We start from the raw sequence: 18,639 nt of genomic DNA, 5'->3' as shown, positions 1-18,639 counted from the left end.
CTTGGTATTCCAGTTCAGTGAGCTGAAAAAATAATTTCTAAAGGAAGTATGATGGCTGTACTCAAAGGCAGTGCCAGCTGGGGCCAGGGAGAGAAATGCAGTGAGGGAAAAGGAGACAGTAAATAGTATCCTGGTCACAAAACTGCATATTTAGATAATCTTTTCTGCTTATTTTTCACCAACATCTGCTTGCATTGTTAGCCTTATGGACTTAAGGAGGGTTAACTATTTTTACCCCCATGTTTGACAAATAAATTCTCTAAGAGGTGGTACCAGGTTACTTTGATCAAGGCTGGGAATGGAGCCCAGCCCCTAACCACCTTGAGTCTCACACCCTTAACCACACCACCTTTTGGAATACACGTAGCCAGGTCTGTTAGGCTATGTTCTTTGCAGTTCACGAGAGGTACAGTTGAAGTGCTCTCACCACTTAGAGGAGCTCTTAATCATACTTGATAGCATTTTAGAGTTGTGATGGTCTGACTAATTTTAAGGTAGAATTTGGTAGGTTTTGAAAGGAGCTGTACAGTATAGTTCCTTGCATACAGTAGATTTGACTTAGTGGCTACTACTGTTTTACTGTGAAGCTGAGGCTCTGAAGGGGGATATTCTCAATTTTAGAAGAATTGTAAAGTTCCCTTAGTTTTACCACAGACTTCTCTATATTGTTGAAGAACTAGCTGATTTCAGAGTCGTGGGAGCTGCTGCTCTTTTCTTATGAGATTTTCAATGTGGACAGTCTTGCAGTAAAGTTGTGATCGAGGACATCATCTTTACCATCTTGATTCTCTCTCAAACATCCTTTGCTGAAGTATTTAATATTCTTTAGCACATTCGTAGCGTAGGTCGTCTGTCGTCTTCTTTTTCCACCCCCCTTCTCCCCTCCCCCCCACTGAGTCTTGATCACCCTGCCGTGTTATACTTCAGATCTTCAAAACTGTTGGTTGGTCTGAAGTAGGATTTCCAGTTCCACAGTCCTCTGCTACTTTGAATCACAGACAGCAGTGCATCAACAGAAAAGACAAGAGAATTTTTAGGATTACCGTAGGCTAGCAGCACTGGATTTTTAAGGTGGCAGCAGCAGTGAATCCTTCCAGGATGCTGAGGGAGGAGATGCCCCTTTATTCTTCCTTGCTACCCCAGGCAAAAACACTTCCTCTCTTTCCCCTTTCATGTCTCCCGCAAGGATCTGAACTACCATATTTTGCTAACTGTTGGGAGTGTTTACAGGGGTAGCTTTGTTTTAGTTCTATTTCAGTGACCCAAGGGTGCTCCAAAGACCAAATGTTCCCCGCAGTTGTTGTACAAACAAGCTGTCTCTGTAATCGTTAGCGCAGGCTGCATTTGAAGTTTTGTTAATATTGAATGAGTCCTTGTATGTTAAAATTGTCAACGTCTTTATCTCTGCTCTACACAGATAGCATTTTCCATGGAAATGAAGAAACTTTCTACTGTAGGTCTCAGACCAGTTTGGACAGGTGTCCAGTGGACTTCAGCTACTTGAATGGTAACGGACCCAATGGGAGCGTATGCAGTGCCCACAGCATGAACTCCCTCAATCGCTCACAGAACTTCATCCAGGCATCTCCAATGTCCTCAAATCTTAGCATCCCTGGAAGTGACATCATGAGAGCAGACTATATCCCCAGCCACAGACATAGTGCAATCATAGTACCGTCTTACCGGCCAACTCCAGATTATGAAACTGTCATGAGGCAAATGAAAAGAGGGGTGATCCAGATGGATAGCCAAAGTCAGTCTTTGAGGAATCTCAATATTGGAAACACACATGCTTATAACCAGCCGGAAGACCTAGTTTACAGTCAGCCTGAGATTCGAGAGAGACATCCTTACACAATTACATACGGGCCCCAGGGTGGTGGCTATAACAAGCCTGTCGCCCCATCTGACCAAATGAACCCTAATAATGCTGTGCAAAATAAGACAGCAGCCAGTGCCATATCCCACACTGTCAGCACACCAGAACTGGCTAACATGCAGCTGCAGAGCAGCCAGAGTTACAACACCACACACATGCTAAAGAACTATCTCTTCAGACCCCCACCTCCATACCCACGCCCACGTCCTGCCACTAGCACGCCGGACCTGGCAAGCCACCGGCACAAGTACGTCAGTGGGAGCAGTCCTGACTTGGTCACTCGCAAAGTCCAGCTCTCAGTAAAGACCTTCCAAGAGGACAGCTCGCCGGTCGTCCGTCAGTCACTGCAGGAGGTCAGCGAGCCCCTGATGGCAGTGAAGCATCATGCAGCTGTGAACAAGCGCCATAGTTTGGAGGTCATCAGCAATATGGTACGTGGTATAGAAGCCATGGCATTAAAAACTTTAAATGCCCCTCTGCCACGCAGAAACACTTTGCGGGAGCAGGTGCAGCCAGAAGAGTCAGTTCAGATGGGGCATGAAGTTCAGCAGGTTCCTCATTATCATCACAAAAAGACATTCTCTGATGCCACGATGCTGATACACAGCAGTGAAAGTGAAGAGGAAGAAGAAACCCCAGAATCTGTGTCACAGATAACAGCCCTCCATGAGAACATGGACTATAGTGCTCAGCTGCAAGCTGCCTTGGCTAGAATACCAAATAAACCTCCTCCAGAGTATCCTGGGCCTCGTAAAAGTGTTAGCAATGGAGCCCTAAGGCAGGACCATGTTAGCATTTCTGTGGCTGTAGCCAGGGCCAAGGCCATGAGGCCAGGGCCTTCCAAAGCCATTAGTGTCTCTCGAACTGATCAAATGGCAATAAACGGGTCTTCACTCGGGCCCTCTATCTCAGAGCCTGACCTCACAAGCGTGAAGGAGAGAGTCAAGAAAGAACCTGTCAAGGAAAGGCCTGTGTCTGAAATGTTTTCTATTGAGGACAGCATTATAGAAAGAGAAATCCTGATGAGGGTAAGTGCCTTCCTCTGTTGCAGAGGCTTCTTGGAAATTAGTAATCACACAGGTCAGTTTCTATACCAGAAGACTGTTGGATCAGTAAACTGTGGAGAACACATGGGTGGGAAGATGTTGATTTGCTTAAAGTTAGGAAATGTGATATTAAGAGCCTCATAAAATTTGGTTTTGTGGGTCTGTATGGCCACCAAAGGGGCTGATCCCATGCGCTGCTATTGGGCCTGTCTGCTTCCTCTGCTGTGGTTGTTCAGCTGCTGGCCAGATCCGCATCTGATCCAGCTGATGATGCCACCACCCTGGCAGCAGTGCCAGCCCGAGGTGGGTGGCAGAGCACGCAGCCGGGTGACGAGGAGGCTGACTGCAAAGCCCTCCTCAACGCCTGCTTCCCTTCTGCCTGCGCGGCTCTCTAGCCCCTGCGGGTCTGAGGGCAGGATGAGTCTGAAATGTGTTTGCTGAGATGGGTGGGAGACTGTGTTTCGGTGCTAGCATTTTATTCCTTCTTTGCAGGGATGTTGAGTTAAGTATCACATAATATATAACCTAATGGAAACTCTTGAGTCTTTCAAATGATCTCTTTGATTGCCTTTCCTGCCACTCTATATAACATAGTTATCTGAATAAAACACTGGTAGCTGTAGAATACGGATTGCTGGTTTTGCCAATAACTAAATGGGTGACCAGATATCTAATTACAGAAGCAGCAGATGTAGAGGCTGGGTGATTGAGGATCTGGATTGTTTATTTTTTTTTAAATGTACTCAAGTATGAGAAATAGGGTCCTTTTTAAACTTGCAATGAATTTAGAATAAAAAGCATTTAAAGGCTTCAGTGCCGCTGCAAGCAATGGCAGAAATATGAGGGGTGCTTACCATTCAGTGACTTACGTATGTGCTTGATGTAATGCTCTGGGACGTGCAACTGCAGTTATAGAAAGCAAAGTGTGTGCCTTGGTTCTTTTTTTCAGAATTGAGGTCTGAAACAAATTAATGAAGCATCTAAATGGTCCAGAGCAGAAAAGAGTTTGTAATGTACTAGATCAGTAACTAGTTAGCTTTACATACTACTGTATAATCAAAAAAAATTTCTAAACATAATGTATACTGCTTCTTGTTCATTGGCTATGCTCACACTGATGTAATGGTTAGGAATCAAACTTGGGCCGCTAAGTTCTATCATGGAGACTGAATTTACTCCTTGCAGAATCTTTAACTTTAAATGTGAAATAGATACTTGAGTATAAAACATAATCTTTCATGAATGAATACTGTAGACATTGGTGTAACAACAAGCATAGATATGCTCTTTTGATCTTCTGAGGAAAGAAAACATATTGAGAAGCAGGAACCCAAAGGATTTTAGGATGGAAATGAAGGTAAGAAGAGAGCTTAGAGATGTTGTTTGAGTACTCTTCCTCTGAATAATCATAGAATCATAGAATTGTTTAGGTTGGAAAAGACCTTTAAAATCATCAGGTCCAACCATTAACCTAGAACTCCCAAGTCCACCACTAAACCATGTCCCTAAGCACCACATCTACATGTCTTTTAAAGACCTCCAGGGATGGTCAGATCAGCCCTTGGTCAAAAGGTGCTGCTGCTGCTGTTGTTTTGAAAGTAAAGGGGTGGTCTTAGCATTAAGCTTTTAAGGTGGTTTCAGCCTAGATCAGCAGTCTTAACACATGCAGACCTTCCTTTTGTCATAGGAATCACATGTTTTATTAATGGTAATTTGATGACCTTGATCTTTTAAACACAGACTTTTCTATTTTACCTTGCAAGTAGTAATAATAATAAAATCCCCAAAGAAAGAAAAAATACTTGCATCTTCCTGCTTTCTGGAAGTAAGAAAAGAAAGCAGAGCGGTTTTGGATTTTTGTTTTGCGTTTTTTGGTTGTTTTTTACTTAGTGCTTTGGAGGAACCCAGTGGTGAGGAAAAAGCTCACAGGCTTTTGAAAAATTAAGTTATTTACATATGTCTGAAGGCATTCAGGTTCAGTAGTGTTTCCAGGAGCTGAGCTTGGCCTGTTTGGTGACCACAGCTTCCATATGCATGCTGAGAACCAGGCTTCCCTTGTGCTCATCTCTCCTTCCAAATCCAGCAGAAAGAACTGTTAAGGAAATGGAATAAGAGATCCATAATTCAGCTCCTTCTAGAGGTGGTCCGTCTTCTTGCTTGATGTTTCAGCTCCTAGTGGCATAAGGAGGGCAGCAGGATGAATTTAAAATTCATACTCAGATTCTCTGTGTTGCAGTGTAATATGATGCATGAATACGATAAATGATATCCCTCCCTGGCTGCTATTATGTTTGGTTTCTGGGATTTGTGAGCTCGGTTTCTAGTGTGAAATATATCACGGGTGCTATTTGAATCACCATAATAGCTGAGTGCATCAGAAAACTTCTCATTTTAAGTATTACCATCACAGAAGAGAAACAAGTGTCCTGTGTTTTACTGTTTGTTGTAGTAGATTGAAATTATTGCTTTTTAAAAGATGCCCCAGGTATCTTGGCTACGGTAGCGCTGTTTTAATGTAACAGGGTGATGCTTTGTGTGTCCTACATTCAGAATAATGTTTGCAGAAAAATGCTCGAGATCGTATTTGTATGTCGTCTGATGGCATGTAAACTGTATTATACGCTGGGATTGCTTCTTTGAAATTAAAAGTCTATGCTCATGTAGGAGCAGGCCTTTGAGGAATAACAGGAAGAATAGAGGTTGTATTTGAATTTACGATGCTAATGGTGATCATCTGCATTCCTTGGCCAGAGAGTTGCAGATTTTGGAGATTAAAAAAACATTCCAGCATTTTACTGGCATTATAAATAATCACACAGAGATGAAAACGTGCCTTTTCTTGCCAAAAGAATCTAGAAAAGCAGAAGATGGCAGGCCTGGAGGCCCAGAAGAGGCCCTTGATGTTGGCAGCACTGAACGGACTCTCAGTTGCTAGGGTTCCAGTGCCGGAGGACAGCCAGGATGAAGTCGCCAAGGTGCCAATGGATGAGAGGGTAAGATGGAGGCTCATGAAATATTGCTCATTCCCTTTGTTCCCAGCAGCATAAAGTTTCTAAAATATTAAAATTTGATTTAAAATGTGAAAAAAATTCTCTTAAAAGTTTTCAGAGCCATTAATGGAAAAGGTCTGTGGTTAACACTGGTGTGTCTTTGGATGCTGACAAAGTATTAAATGTCTTGAACGTTTACTGAAGTCAGTGAAGAGTGAGGCTGTTCACCATTTCATGTGACCATACAATGTCATACAAGATCAAGCTGTAAATCTAACATTTTGCACATTTTTCACTTGATCAGGCAGTCTTTCTACAGTGACCATCCGTAGATACCGTCTTTCATGTTCTGATACAACTAAGGAGTTCGGTTAATGTCTCTAACAGGATTAAATTTAAAAAAACAAACAAACAAACAAACAAAACAAAAAAAAAAAAAACAAACCCCCAAATAAAAAAAAAAACCAACAACCCAAAAAACGTTGTTTGCCTCCTGATGTTTGCACACACGGGTGTGTGCATGTATATGGAATTTCGGAAATTAAAAACACTTGCTGCCATTAAGATTTGAGAGACATATTTGCAAACAATCTTTCTGGCTTTCTGGATAGAAATTTGCAGCCTTGTGTTGTCTGGTATGCAGATGACAGAATTTAACCTCCGCCTGTACGTATGTGGGGTTTTGTTCAACCACAGAAATTGCATGCATGCAAGTTAGGGACTATTTTGAAAATGCGGACCACATCACACTTCTCGCAGTGTGATCTTCTTCCTAAAAAGATAAATTTAAAATATTTTTACAAGTATCTGTTGTGGTGAAATCACATACAAATTCATACTGAACCAGGATTGTATTTAGCATGGTTTTGCTTTTTATGGTATCAGTCTTAAAAAATGTGGAGGTGGAATGTAAAAATGTAAAATTTGCTTGTGGTTTCACTCAGTAGAAATAAGAGTGTGTCGTGCTTCCTCGGATAACTACAACCGAAAAAAGAAGTGAGCAAGAGAATGCTATGGCTATATATTGAAATTCAAAGAACTGATGGACGGGTCTAGTGGTAAATGTTCTTCCAGGAGGAATTAATGGATTGGTGTTCCTTTTTGTTAAATCTTAGTGCAAAATCTTGAAGAGGAAGTTGGAAGAGGGCATGGTGTTTACAGAATACGAGCAGATTCCAAAGAAAAAGGCAGATGGGATCTTCACCACTGCTGCCTTGCCTGAAAACACTGAGCGCAACCGCATCAGGGAGGTCGTTCCTTATGAGGAGAACCGAGTAGAGCTGGTGCCGACCAAAGAAAATAATACAGGCTACATCAATGCGTCACACATAAAGGTAAAAGCTTTCTGGAACTTTGCTTTGCAAATGAAGGTATGTTAAAGTTTTGTTTGCATTTCTGGATGCACAGCAGCATTTTCTGTAACTCTGGAAATTCTGAAAAGGTAGCTTAGTCAGAATGCATCATTGTACCTTTGTGTCAGCATGGGCATCTCTGAAGTCCCCTATCAACTCACATGCATGAGTTGATTTATTTGCTATGGGAAGTCATTTTAGAGAGGCATCCTTACTTTTTTATGCCCACCTTTGCCAGCTGGTTGTGGAATGTCTCTACTGGTTAATGTAGAAGAAGATGCCATGTTTCTTAAACCTCATGAAAATGAGTTAGATCAGCCCCAATACCTCCAATGTAATACGGTTGTCATGACCCTGTACCTGAAAGAAAGAACAGCTAAGTGCAGGGCAAGGAGATGTTACTCCTAGAGAGGAATACATTCAGAGTTTCCACTGGTGGAAATTTTCAAGAGAGACAGCTGCAAGGCAAACTTTGTCAACTCAGTCAGTACGTGTTCTGATTTATCAGTCCCAATAGCCTTGTGGGCCACTGGGGGACTACAACAACCCATGCAGAATGAGTCCCTGCAACTGAGTGATGCAGCCTGAAAGAAATACTGCAGAAGGTTTGACTGAAATATTTTCTCCATTTACTGGCATATAGGACACGATTTTTAAAAGATCAAGGACGTAGCTCCATGTATGCAGTTCCATGTCCAAAGACATGTATGGAGTTATAAGTAATGCATGTTCACATAGATATTGCAATTATATATACAAATAACATATTTGTTCCTTTTATCATGGGAGTTGAGTGATTTTTTTAAAAAAATTTTAAGTATGCGTTGATAAAGAGAACACCTTACTAATGAGATCCCTGTGTGTCTGATTGGATACTGCATTGGACTTATGTGTTTCAAAATAAGTTTTTATCAAGATACATCAGATTTCTTCTTGGTAATTCAATGTAGAAATAATTTAAGATATTGTCTGACTCTGTTACTTACAAACATGGCCAGTTTTAACAGTGAACTATCCTGCAGTGGCTGCAGATGCTTGTTTTTCTTTAAGCTTCCAGTACAATTTGCAAAGTCCTTTGTTGCCTTTTACTCTACCCTGAGAGAAGTAACAGCACTCCTATCCCTCAGATGACAGATTCTCTTGTTGTCGGAGAGGGCTGTCTGCTTTTTCTCATTGTCAAAATCCAAATTAAAAAGAATAATTCAAAAATAATAAATAACACATCCTGTTAAATTAATATTTTCCTGGACTAAAGCCTTTTAAAAAGTTTAAAGAGACTTGCTGGCCTCCTTGGTTGTGATTTACAGTGTTAAATCTTGTTGATTCAAAACAATTTCTGAACCGGGATCCTGGCAGGTTATGACTTTTCTACATAGCCTGGTAGATAGCAGATACTGAGTTTTTGCATAATCAAATGTTGCTATGATGATGGATTTCTGAGCCCAAAATTTTTCATCTACATTGTTAGGAGGCCAAAAAAAGAGATCCCTAACATAAATTATGCCCACAAAGCAATACTAGCCCGAAAATAATTTTTCCTGGCCAGTTTTGAGTCCACATTTTACCTTGAGTGTCAGTGATGGACACGCACGCATCTCACATTCATAGAGCACCTAGGAACACACACAAATGTTTTGGCGCATAACAGTGGTCCCCGCGAGTATTTTCCTCTCACAATGGCACGTACGGAAGCCAAGCAGATGTGCTTTTGCTTAGAAGGTGAAATCACATCTGAGAAATTTACCTCAGTAGCACAGTGTGTGTGTGTTTGCAGCCCAATATTCAATTTTTAATATCCTGCAGTCAGGGCATTAGAATGCAGTAAACATTCCAGGCATCCCATTCCCTCCAGACTATTTATGGTCCTTTCATATCATGTGCCAGGAGGCTGGATATTTGGACCAGAAGTCAGTAGACAAAGAAAACTCCTATATCATCCTGATAAGATCCATGCCTGGAGGATTCCAGCTCAGTCTGCAAGCCCCACGGTTTTACAGTATTTCTCTGCTTATTTACCATTGACCTTTGCTGGTAAGATACTAAGATCATCATCTATACCAGAGAGAAAAATTGTAATTAAATTTATGGATTAAGCAACGAAGTTCTTAAGACCACTTCATCTGACTGTTTGGGTCAGGTCAGTATTAATTTAAAAAGCTCAGTAATACTATACCAGCACTCATGACTGCGGATGAGCATGCAAGCACAAGACTGGTCCAAGTGTAAGATGCTGTTTAGTGCTGTGCAGTTTATATTCATTCCCACCTAGTACAAGAACTTCAGGAGTTTACCTGTATTGGTCTTGCAGATTTTAACCATCATTCACAGAGGAGAATGCTGCGTAGTATGAAATAAGAAAATGAGCTGGTATACAGGGTTGAAAACCATTTTCGGTGCAGTGAAAAATTTGATATCGTACAAACACTATGCTAGTTACAGGTGTGAAAACCCAAGTAACTCAGCTTAATGAACAGCTGTTAGGATAAAAAATAAATTGGTTCTGTTTCTGAAAATGTGTTCAAAGACCTGTACCTCAAACGTAGTATATGCTTAAACCTGCCAGAGTTATTGATTGCTCCTTGTAGCGTTGTCCGCCAGCACCTTGATATTTATGGATGTGTCAGTATTTCTGTTGTAAATCTTCTTCTCTGGGATTTATAACTTTGTTGTGAGAAGTGGCTCTGGGCTAACATGGGGAATTAAGAGGTCTTAGCCTAAGAAGAGAAAATATTTTAACTTTCCAAAATAATTAGTTCATCTGGGTTTGCTTTTTGCTGGTAAGCACATTTTTAAATGATATCTAGTAGCTCTAGAAGTGGTTTGGCTTTTTACCTAAAATGTTGAAAGAAATTTTTTTGTATAAACCTTTCCTGATGTTTAGCAAATAGTCTGTCATAATCATTTTTTACACACAAGTGATTTTTTTTTAACTGCCTAAGCATGAAGATCTGCCTCAGGTAAATGACGCAGTGTTTTGTACTGGTTAACTCCAAGGTACTGCTGGGTCTATTCAGGGCACTACATAATTTATAGTGTCTAAATCTGTGTGTTAGTGCTTTAAAAATAAATTCATTATGTGTTGTCATGCAAATACACAAATATTTCTATAAGATGTGGTTGGTAATCCAGTTATGTATTGGGAAATAGACTTATATGACTGTAGCTTTAGATAATTTTAAAATTATCTAAATTAAATTTCACATGGCATTTGAAAGCCATTTAATGTTCTGGATTTACTTTATAGTAGTTTGCAGCTTCTGAACTGGAAAACCCAAGATGAGTGAGGAAGAGTAACTTGAAATGAAGCCTGCCTTGATCTCATCACTAGCTGTCAGCAGGCCTGTCTGAGCTCTGTGTTGTGTGGGGGCATAACTGCATCCTCTGGGGACAGCTTGGCCACATCTTCAACAGAGATCAGTGTAGTAAGAGTCTGTTTAAGAAATCTTTTTTTGCCTGAGTGGAAGATTATTGAGGGAGGTCCTAATCAGCAGAGGCCTTTAGGTTTTCTCATGCAAAGTGTAATTTGCATTCAGGCTTTCTACACCACTGTGTGTTAATTTGCAGCAATGCAATGCCTTTTTAATGCATATAGACACTTCCTCTGGTGCTCAGTTTTTCTTTCATCATGGGTCTGTCACCAAGCTCAGGGAAGTCAGTCAGCTGCTTATTTGTACTTAAGCCATATCAGAAACAGGGCCTCAAAAAAAAAAAAAAAACCAAAATTTTTTTTCATCTGTACGATCCAGATGCAATGGCAAGAAAAATAGATGACATTTTGGTCAAAGCTTTATGTTTATGGGCATCAAGAAAGGACTTGGAAGCACCAAAGATTGTGTTTTGTCAGATTTACCCTTATCAAAAGGGTGATTCTTGTTCAAAATTTTGAACATAAGTGGAAGAACAAAGAAGTAAAGGTTTCACTATGGTCTCTTTTGTTTAAAGGGCAGTTCTGGCACAGACGCTGCTGAGAATTTGGGCTCTGACTTTTGGTTTTTTTCTTTTTTTCTTACTCCCAGGTTACTGTGGGTGGAGAGGAGTGGCACTACATTGCTACCCAAGGGCCTCTGCCACATACATGCCATGACTTTTGGCAGATGGTGTGGGAACAGGGGGTGAACGTTATAGCCATGGTCACAGCTGAAGAGGTATGTAAAATCACAGAATACAGTTCTTCCTGATGTGAGCGAATCCCCTGTTATCATCGCTTCCCACCCCAGTAACCTGTTTTTTCTACCAACAACTCTTTTTCCTCTTACTCTGTTTGAACATATGCTTGTTCTGTTACAATACTATACTTTGTAACTTTGTGATACTCAGTTTGGCAAGTACCAAAGCGAAACAAGCAGAATCCCCCCTTCCTCCTGCTTCACTTCAGTTTGGCCAAACCAAACAAAGATGTTTCCATTGGAATGTGAGAGCGCTGAACTGCTCCTGGTTAAAATGACACAGGCTTCCGCCCCATCCAAGGCCAGTTCTGCATACCATCACTCTTATCAGCTGAAAAGGGACCAGAAGCTGTTGTTTCCATAGAAGTGTCCGTGTAAAAAAAAAAAAAAAAAAAGGAAATCTTTTTATTCTTATGCCAAGCAAAACAGTTATTTCTATTGTAATCCAAGAACTATGTGCTATGTTATAAAAACTGGCACACGTTGCTAACTAACAGTGCATTCTGCTTTATGGCTGGTTGCTTTCAGCAAACACAGGGAGTGCCATAGCACATCAAGTCACTGTCCAGTTCCCAAGGCTGATCAACAACAGATACTTAAAGTTGCAGAAGAGAACCTCCATTTAAAGGAGAAGTTTCCCCAGGAGGAGAATATTTACCAAGGTGTTGTAGGCAGTAGCTGGCTTTTGCCACAAGGCAAGAGTTAGTTCTTCAAGCATTTTTACACTTAGAAATATTAAATGGCTGAGAGTTTTAATGGATATTTTCCTTACCTTGTGGGATGCTTCTTGCTCTTCCAGTAATTTGAAATAAGAGTACTTGGCTTATCTGCAGAGTTTTGTGCCTTCTGTTTGTAGGGAATTATAATTGCAGAAACTAATGGCTCTTTTCTTGGTTTGTTTGTTTTTTGGTTATTAAGGAGGGAGGAAGAAGTAAGAGTCATCGTTATTGGCCTAAACTGGGCTCTAAACACAGCTCAGCCACTTACGGGAAGTTCAAGGTGACAACTAAGTTCCGCACAGACTCCGGCTGCTATGCAACTACTGGTCTGAAGGTCAAGCATCTTCTCTCTGGACAAGAGAGGACAGTGTGGCATTTGCAGTATACTGACTGGCCAGACCATGGGTGTCCAGAAGAAGTCCAAGGCTTTTTATGTAAGATTTCTTTAACTTGCATGATAAAATACATCAAGGAAAAGGTTGCTTACACTGGATACAGTTCACTGCACCTAATTAGAGCTGGGATTGCTATTAAACGGTTATTGCTGTGGCATATGAAGGCCTCAACTAGGTTGTACCTTGCTGCGATTTGGAGAAAAAAGTGGGATTCAAGAGGTAGGAGCTAAGGTGATTGAGGATTTTGGTCCTGAAAGACCTGACATAATAGGAGGAAAAATTAGAGGCAGCAGCAGTGCTAAAGACTTGGGAAATTTTAAATAATAAGATACCTCTGCTGGCTGATCCGTCAGTATAAGTTATTGCCACTTCCCAGCTACCTAACAAGTATAGGAGATAGTAGGCTGCACACAAATGTGACTAGAGAGGTCTGGGTGAGAGAGGTTCAGATGTTAGTGAAATATGGCACAACTCTTCCAGTTTCATAGGAGGCCCTTTTTGCTGACAGCCAGTATTTAGTAGTCCAGAGGCATTGGACTTGTTGCAGAAGAGCAGAGGGCTCCATCACATATGTGGTAAGCCTGAACTCGCTGCCACTCTTCTAACCACGTGTACCCAGGCAACGCGAAGGGCCTTCCCAATTAAATATGGTCCTGGTTCATGCGTTTCTGAAAATACAGCCATTATATTCATCTGTAATGAGTTAATAGTGCTTCCTACTTCTTACCAAGTAATAAACACTACCATATGAAGTAATACAAATTCAATCATTATTTAACTAAAGCCACGTCTCTGGCCACTACAGTAGAGTATGATGCAGAGATCTTTAAGTTACCACTGAAGGAGTCTGTACATGGTGTACTGATGTGTTGGAGATGCCTGCCGCCTTAATTCTTAAAAGCTTTGCAGCTGCAGCAGCATAGCTTTGTTGCAGCTAAGTCCTCTCTCAGCAAGGCCTGTTAGTTCCACTTCAGTCTTGACACAGCTACAGTCCTTTAGTGATGCACTCTCCTTTGTGTGGTATAAGCTTGATGTAAAGAACATGTTCTTCTTTTCCCAGTTCTGTCATCAGGGCAGAAAATAAAAATGACATTTCAGCTTTGGCAAAGGAGTGCCATGGGATCTGTCTTTAAGGCAAAGCTGTTGCCCAATTCCTAGTTTGTTTCGTACTTTGTTTTTCCTACCAACCCACATAGCTGTAGTTGGGCATGGCAGTAATTGGAACCTGATTGTCCCCATTTCCTCTGTCCCATTGTTTGCCACCATGTACAGTCCCATTTCACTGTGTGCATTAAAATGCAGCTTTTCTGATGTTGGTAGGCCTCCAGCCACAGCCTGCTTGTGTCGAAAGGACTGCTCAGGCTGCAGTGCCATGACATCAAGAATCAGGGCCGGAGAGTTTGGCTCAGATCTCGCCTCCCACTCTGACCGGTGGGAGGCTAAGTGTCTGAGAGTTATGGACCTGGATATATCTTTCTGGGTGAGGTCCATCACCTTTGTCATGCATCTAGACTATTCTGGATCAATGTTTAGAGGTCAGAGTTGGAGTTGTATTTTATGGTGTGTTTATCTAACCAGGTGAGCTTCCAGTATGTAAGGTTCTCTGTGCAGTTTGACAGTAGAATGCGTTGAACAACACTAGGACAGCCACGCAGGACAACTGTTCTTGATTCATGCACTTTCTAGAAATGGCTTCAGGGAAAACAGACAGTGAGCTCCCAGAAGGGCTCACAGCTGTTGAGAAACAAACCCTGAGCAGAGAGGTGGGTGAGATTCCGTCTCACTTGAGAAGGGAGGGAGGGGGAAACAGGGCAGATGGATGCTCGCTTCCTATCTGATACTGGCTTTGACAGGCAGCAGTTTCAGTGGGCCTTAGCTGTTGTTTTGACCCCAGCCTGTTAATAGCAGGAATTGCTGTAAGTAATGTCTAGAATCATCTGCTTAGGTGACCTGGAGATTTGCAGAGGGGAAAACATAATTTAATTTTTTAAAAGAATTATTGAATTTAAAGGAGTAGACTCCCAAGTAATAATTGACGCCTAGGTGGTACTTGCTGGATTCGGTGCTGTTCAGTGCACCCTGGCTAAATACTTAGTATATGGTAAAAAATGCAAATTATTGCCACTTTGTCAAAGAATTACTTTTACACGTTCTTTTTTCCCCCCAGTTTTTACATTTAGAGAGAGAGATGTTTGCAACCTTGTCTGCATTTTATCTTGCAGCTTACTTGGAGGAGATACAGTCAGTGCGTCGTCATACCAACAGTGTGTTGGACAGCAGCAACAACTGCAACCCTCCGATCGTGGTTCACTGCAGCGCAGGGGTAGGAAGGACCGGAGTGGTTATCCTAACAGAACTGATGATTGGGTGCTTGGAGCACAATGAAGTAAGTCAGCTTCTTTCTCAAGACAAACCCTGAGCTTGTCTCTTGACTAACCAGCTACATGTCTGAGGTTACAACTAAAAGGCATTGAAGTGCTTGCTTTCTATTACCTTTGTGAGACAAGGGCCTTAAATGCAACAGGCAGAGATTTCCCATGGCAGTTTACTTGCTGTAGTTTCCTGTTGGGTTGATGATATGCATTTTTTATTAGTATTATTTTAATACATTCAAAATTAGGGCTTTTTTCTCTCTTTTAAGAATTTAGTCTAATTCATAACTGTATTTAATTAACAGTCTAGAGGCAGCATGTTTGACTATCTGAGACTATCAAGGACTATCTGAGAGAGGCTTCCATGTTCTTTTAACTGAAGTTTTCTGCTCTCTAAATTCACTCTTTAGACTCCCTCCTTTCTCTTGTATTGTCTCTAATCTCACCTGGAATGAAACTTAACTGTGCCTTAAGAAAAAGGTGTGTGTATGTTGGGGAATAGGGCTTTAAGAACTACAGCCAATACTACATGACTAGTAATGCAGTCTGGAGTTAAGAATAAGGGCACCAGGAGAGTAACCATGTGTAGCAGCTTGCTTTTCATCTGTGTCCTGTGTCACTGGGGAACTGTCCAGGAAGTACATCACATCTTGAATAACAATGTGCCACACAGTTTCAACACGACAGCTATTGAAACTGGTCACTTCTGTTGCCAAAGAAACTGCTCAAAGACCAAAACCTCTTGTAGAGATAAGAACGCAGCAAGAATGACAAATAGACATATATCATCTGCCCCTCCCATTAATCATCCACTGGATGAGTTGCTTAAAATGCAGAACTGGATGTACACACCTGAAACGCTCACCTGCTTTCTGTGTTACTGTAGAGGAGTTAAAGATTGGAGCCTGTCTGCGCAAGGCACTACGCAAAGCGCAACCTTCTGGCTCATTCAAAAACACAAGTCCTAAAGCAGGCAAGTACCAGTCCACTTTCCTCTTCATCACTATTTTTAAAAAAGGTGATGCAAGAAGTAATTTTTTTTTTTGTTCTCTGCTCTGTTATTCCCCCCGCAGCAGCTTGTCATTCTGTAGTTACAAGATCACCTAGAGATCCTGGGCTCAGTTCAGCTGAGATGAACTTCCTCCACCTCTGTTTGGCCTTCACTAGAGGTGAAGCTGTCCCATAGATCTGTGTCACAATTTACGCTTTTTCTTTTCTTTTTATTTGAGGGGTGGGATAAGTGGGGAGGAATGGGAAGAAGGAGCTGGCCTGGGCAGAAAGGACCCACAGGTATGTGCTTTGGGAATCCCGCAGCCTTCCTGTGCTGGCTGCTGTTCAGTAACTGCTCCTGTGTGGGACAACAGCTCTGACTCTTGAGCCTGCTTGACTTCCTTCCTAATGCACTGGCATCTGGAAGTGACTGCTTCTGTTGTTCACACAGCAGCCATGAAATTTCTGCACGCCAGAGGAAATCTGGATAGTTACAAGAGCCATACCTGAATCACTTGTGAGCATCAGTGTAGCTGTGTCTGCTTTACAGTAACCTCTGTATGCTAATGGTGTGCCAGGGACAAACACTAACAGTTGTGCAACACGTTTTGGCCACCTCCGTTTGCCTGCGGTTTACAGAAGTCACCTATTTGGCAAAGAGTAGCTGAGTAGCAAGTGACGATAAAGACGGTACCTCAACATCTGAGCATGGGGGTGAGCCTTGGCATTCAGAAGAATTCTCATCAACCTCACTAGGAGCTGATGGTACTGCTCAATAATAAGGGATTTCTCTCATGTCCCTTAATTAAAGCATTCTTTTGTCTTGATTAATGGTGGAAATCATCATTAATATTAAAGACAATTTTCCTTAAGGGCTTTGTTGCTCTAGATTGTGCTAAGTTAATATTATTGGTTTGTTAAAACCTAATTAAAAAAAAAAGATTAAAAATCTTAACATTTTGTTATTAATTAAGCAGTATGTTTTCAGTTTGTGACAGATACCACATTCTGCACAGAGAGGGTTCCTTTTCATGCACCAGTTTTACTGGTTTATTTTGAAGTAGGATTAATGGGTTTTTTTCTGAAATAAAATGACTTATTACTTAAAATCCTTTAGTCTCATGAATTGGTTGATTTCCTCAGAAGTGTCCTAGTAAGTAGATGTATTGGTGTTAACATTTTGGCTGTGAAGGAAAAAAGGGGAGGGAGGTTGAAGATCCTGATACAGACCATCTTGGAAAGCCTGCAGCAGTGCTGGAACTAAAGCCAGAACTCTTGATTTTGAGGTTTAGGTAAAAAGCCATGTTCAATCAAATTCTATACAGCTTCAGTCACTGTGGCTTCTGGGCAATTGCTGGTTGAGTCTAAAGCTGTGTATCCCGTTGCAGGGATATAGTTTCAGTAACTTGCTATATAGTAAGTAGTATGTCACATCATTACATCCTGACTGCTGTAGGCACATAGAACAAGGAAGCAATTGAGATTCTGCTCTGCCGACTTCTAGTTTGGACTTGGTGCTGGGACATTAACTCATGATTGCAGCTGCAGTGTGTTTTCATAGGGGAGATCTTTTAGTTTGGGAGTCAGAAGCGAGTAGCATTTTTGTTTGTTCTTTTTGCAAATGCCACTTTAGCAAAGCATTACGTGTCTGGTTTTGACATGTATGTTGTGATGCAGGTGAGTTTGAAGATTTTGCTTACCTGTAGTAGAATGCCGTGTTGACTACAAATAACGAGGTTGAATAGGCAGGATGGGCTTTTCTTTCATTTCTGAGATAAGTCAAAGCCTAATCCATTTTGAGGAGGTGCACAGATCACTGTATGCCCAGTAAAAATCAATGAGCTGTCAAGCACCGAACTGCTGAGAGGGGAACGTGGTTGTGCAGGTCGAAGCTGGCCTGCATTTTTGTTGCAGTTGTTCAGGTGAGATCAGGTTCCATGTGACTCTGCTCAGCAAGGACTGTGTGGCTTTTGTAAGCATCCGAGTCCACAGGGAAGCTTCCTCTGAGTTAGCCAAGTTAACTGGAAAGACCTTACATTTTCCTTTGCACCCGCTTGAAAATAATATGACATTACTCATCACAAACCTTTACGCTTGTTGACTCTCTAGAGATGTCTTTTATAACAGCTCGTTGGCGTATGTGGCAGAATATATAGCCTTGTTTTCAGAAAGTGATAGCCTATGAGTTAGGGCTTGTTTACACAGAATGGAGATTCTGAGTTTTATATGCAGAAATCGATATGCAGCGTGGTTTTATTTTAAACTTTCCAGAAAACTTCCAGTATGCATGGAAGCAGACTCCATGCTCAGTTGCAACGGTCAGCAGCAATCTTAATTTGTTTCTCTCTCCGTTTGTCCAGGCATTGTGCTTGTAACATTTCTCATCTCAGACAAATTGCTGAGTTCCTTTTTGTTTCCAGAATAGCAAACTGGCATTACAAAGTGCAGTTTGCATTGCCTGATAGAGTAACTGTTCTTCAGTTTTATATCCTGAACTGCTTAAGAGCTTCCTCAAAAGGAGCATGTATCTTAGTGCTTGTATTTACTGCTGCCATAGAAAATTTCTATCCCTCATCTTGGATCATATTACACGCTCTTTGAATTTGAGCCTGGCAGGCTGAGCTTCATGGCTCAATGACTTCTGAATAGCTCCTCGTGTACCTGTTGTAACAGATAAAACACAATAACATCATAGGTTGTTTGCTCCCTAAATGCTGGAGATACGATGGT

The 18,639-nt window shown here is 41.4% G+C and overlaps 1 protein-coding gene across 1 annotated transcript in view; it reads left to right on the top strand.

Moving 5' to 3' along the window:
- The window catches only part of PTPN14 (protein tyrosine phosphatase non-receptor type 14), a 122,385-nt gene that overhangs the window by 95,666 nt on the left and 8,080 nt on the right, over window positions 1-18,639 (top strand). The window contains exons 13-18 of the mRNA XM_075496418.1: window positions 1,418-2,907; window positions 5,775-5,918; window positions 7,031-7,249; window positions 11,284-11,412; window positions 12,352-12,586; window positions 14,770-14,933. Coding sequence (XP_075352533.1) covers window positions 1,418-2,907; window positions 5,775-5,918; window positions 7,031-7,249; window positions 11,284-11,412; window positions 12,352-12,586; window positions 14,770-14,933 — 2,381 coding nt within the window. The remainder of the gene's footprint in view (window positions 1-1,417; window positions 2,908-5,774; window positions 5,919-7,030; window positions 7,250-11,283; window positions 11,413-12,351; window positions 12,587-14,769; window positions 14,934-18,639) is intronic.

Source organism: Mycteria americana, chromosome 3 (genome assembly GCF_035582795.1).
Source record: "Mycteria americana isolate JAX WOST 10 ecotype Jacksonville Zoo and Gardens chromosome 3, USCA_MyAme_1.0, whole genome shotgun sequence".
NCBI lineage: Eukaryota > Metazoa > Chordata > Aves > Ciconiiformes > Ciconiidae > Mycteria > Mycteria americana.
This window is presented reverse-complemented; position numbering and strand designations above follow the sequence as displayed.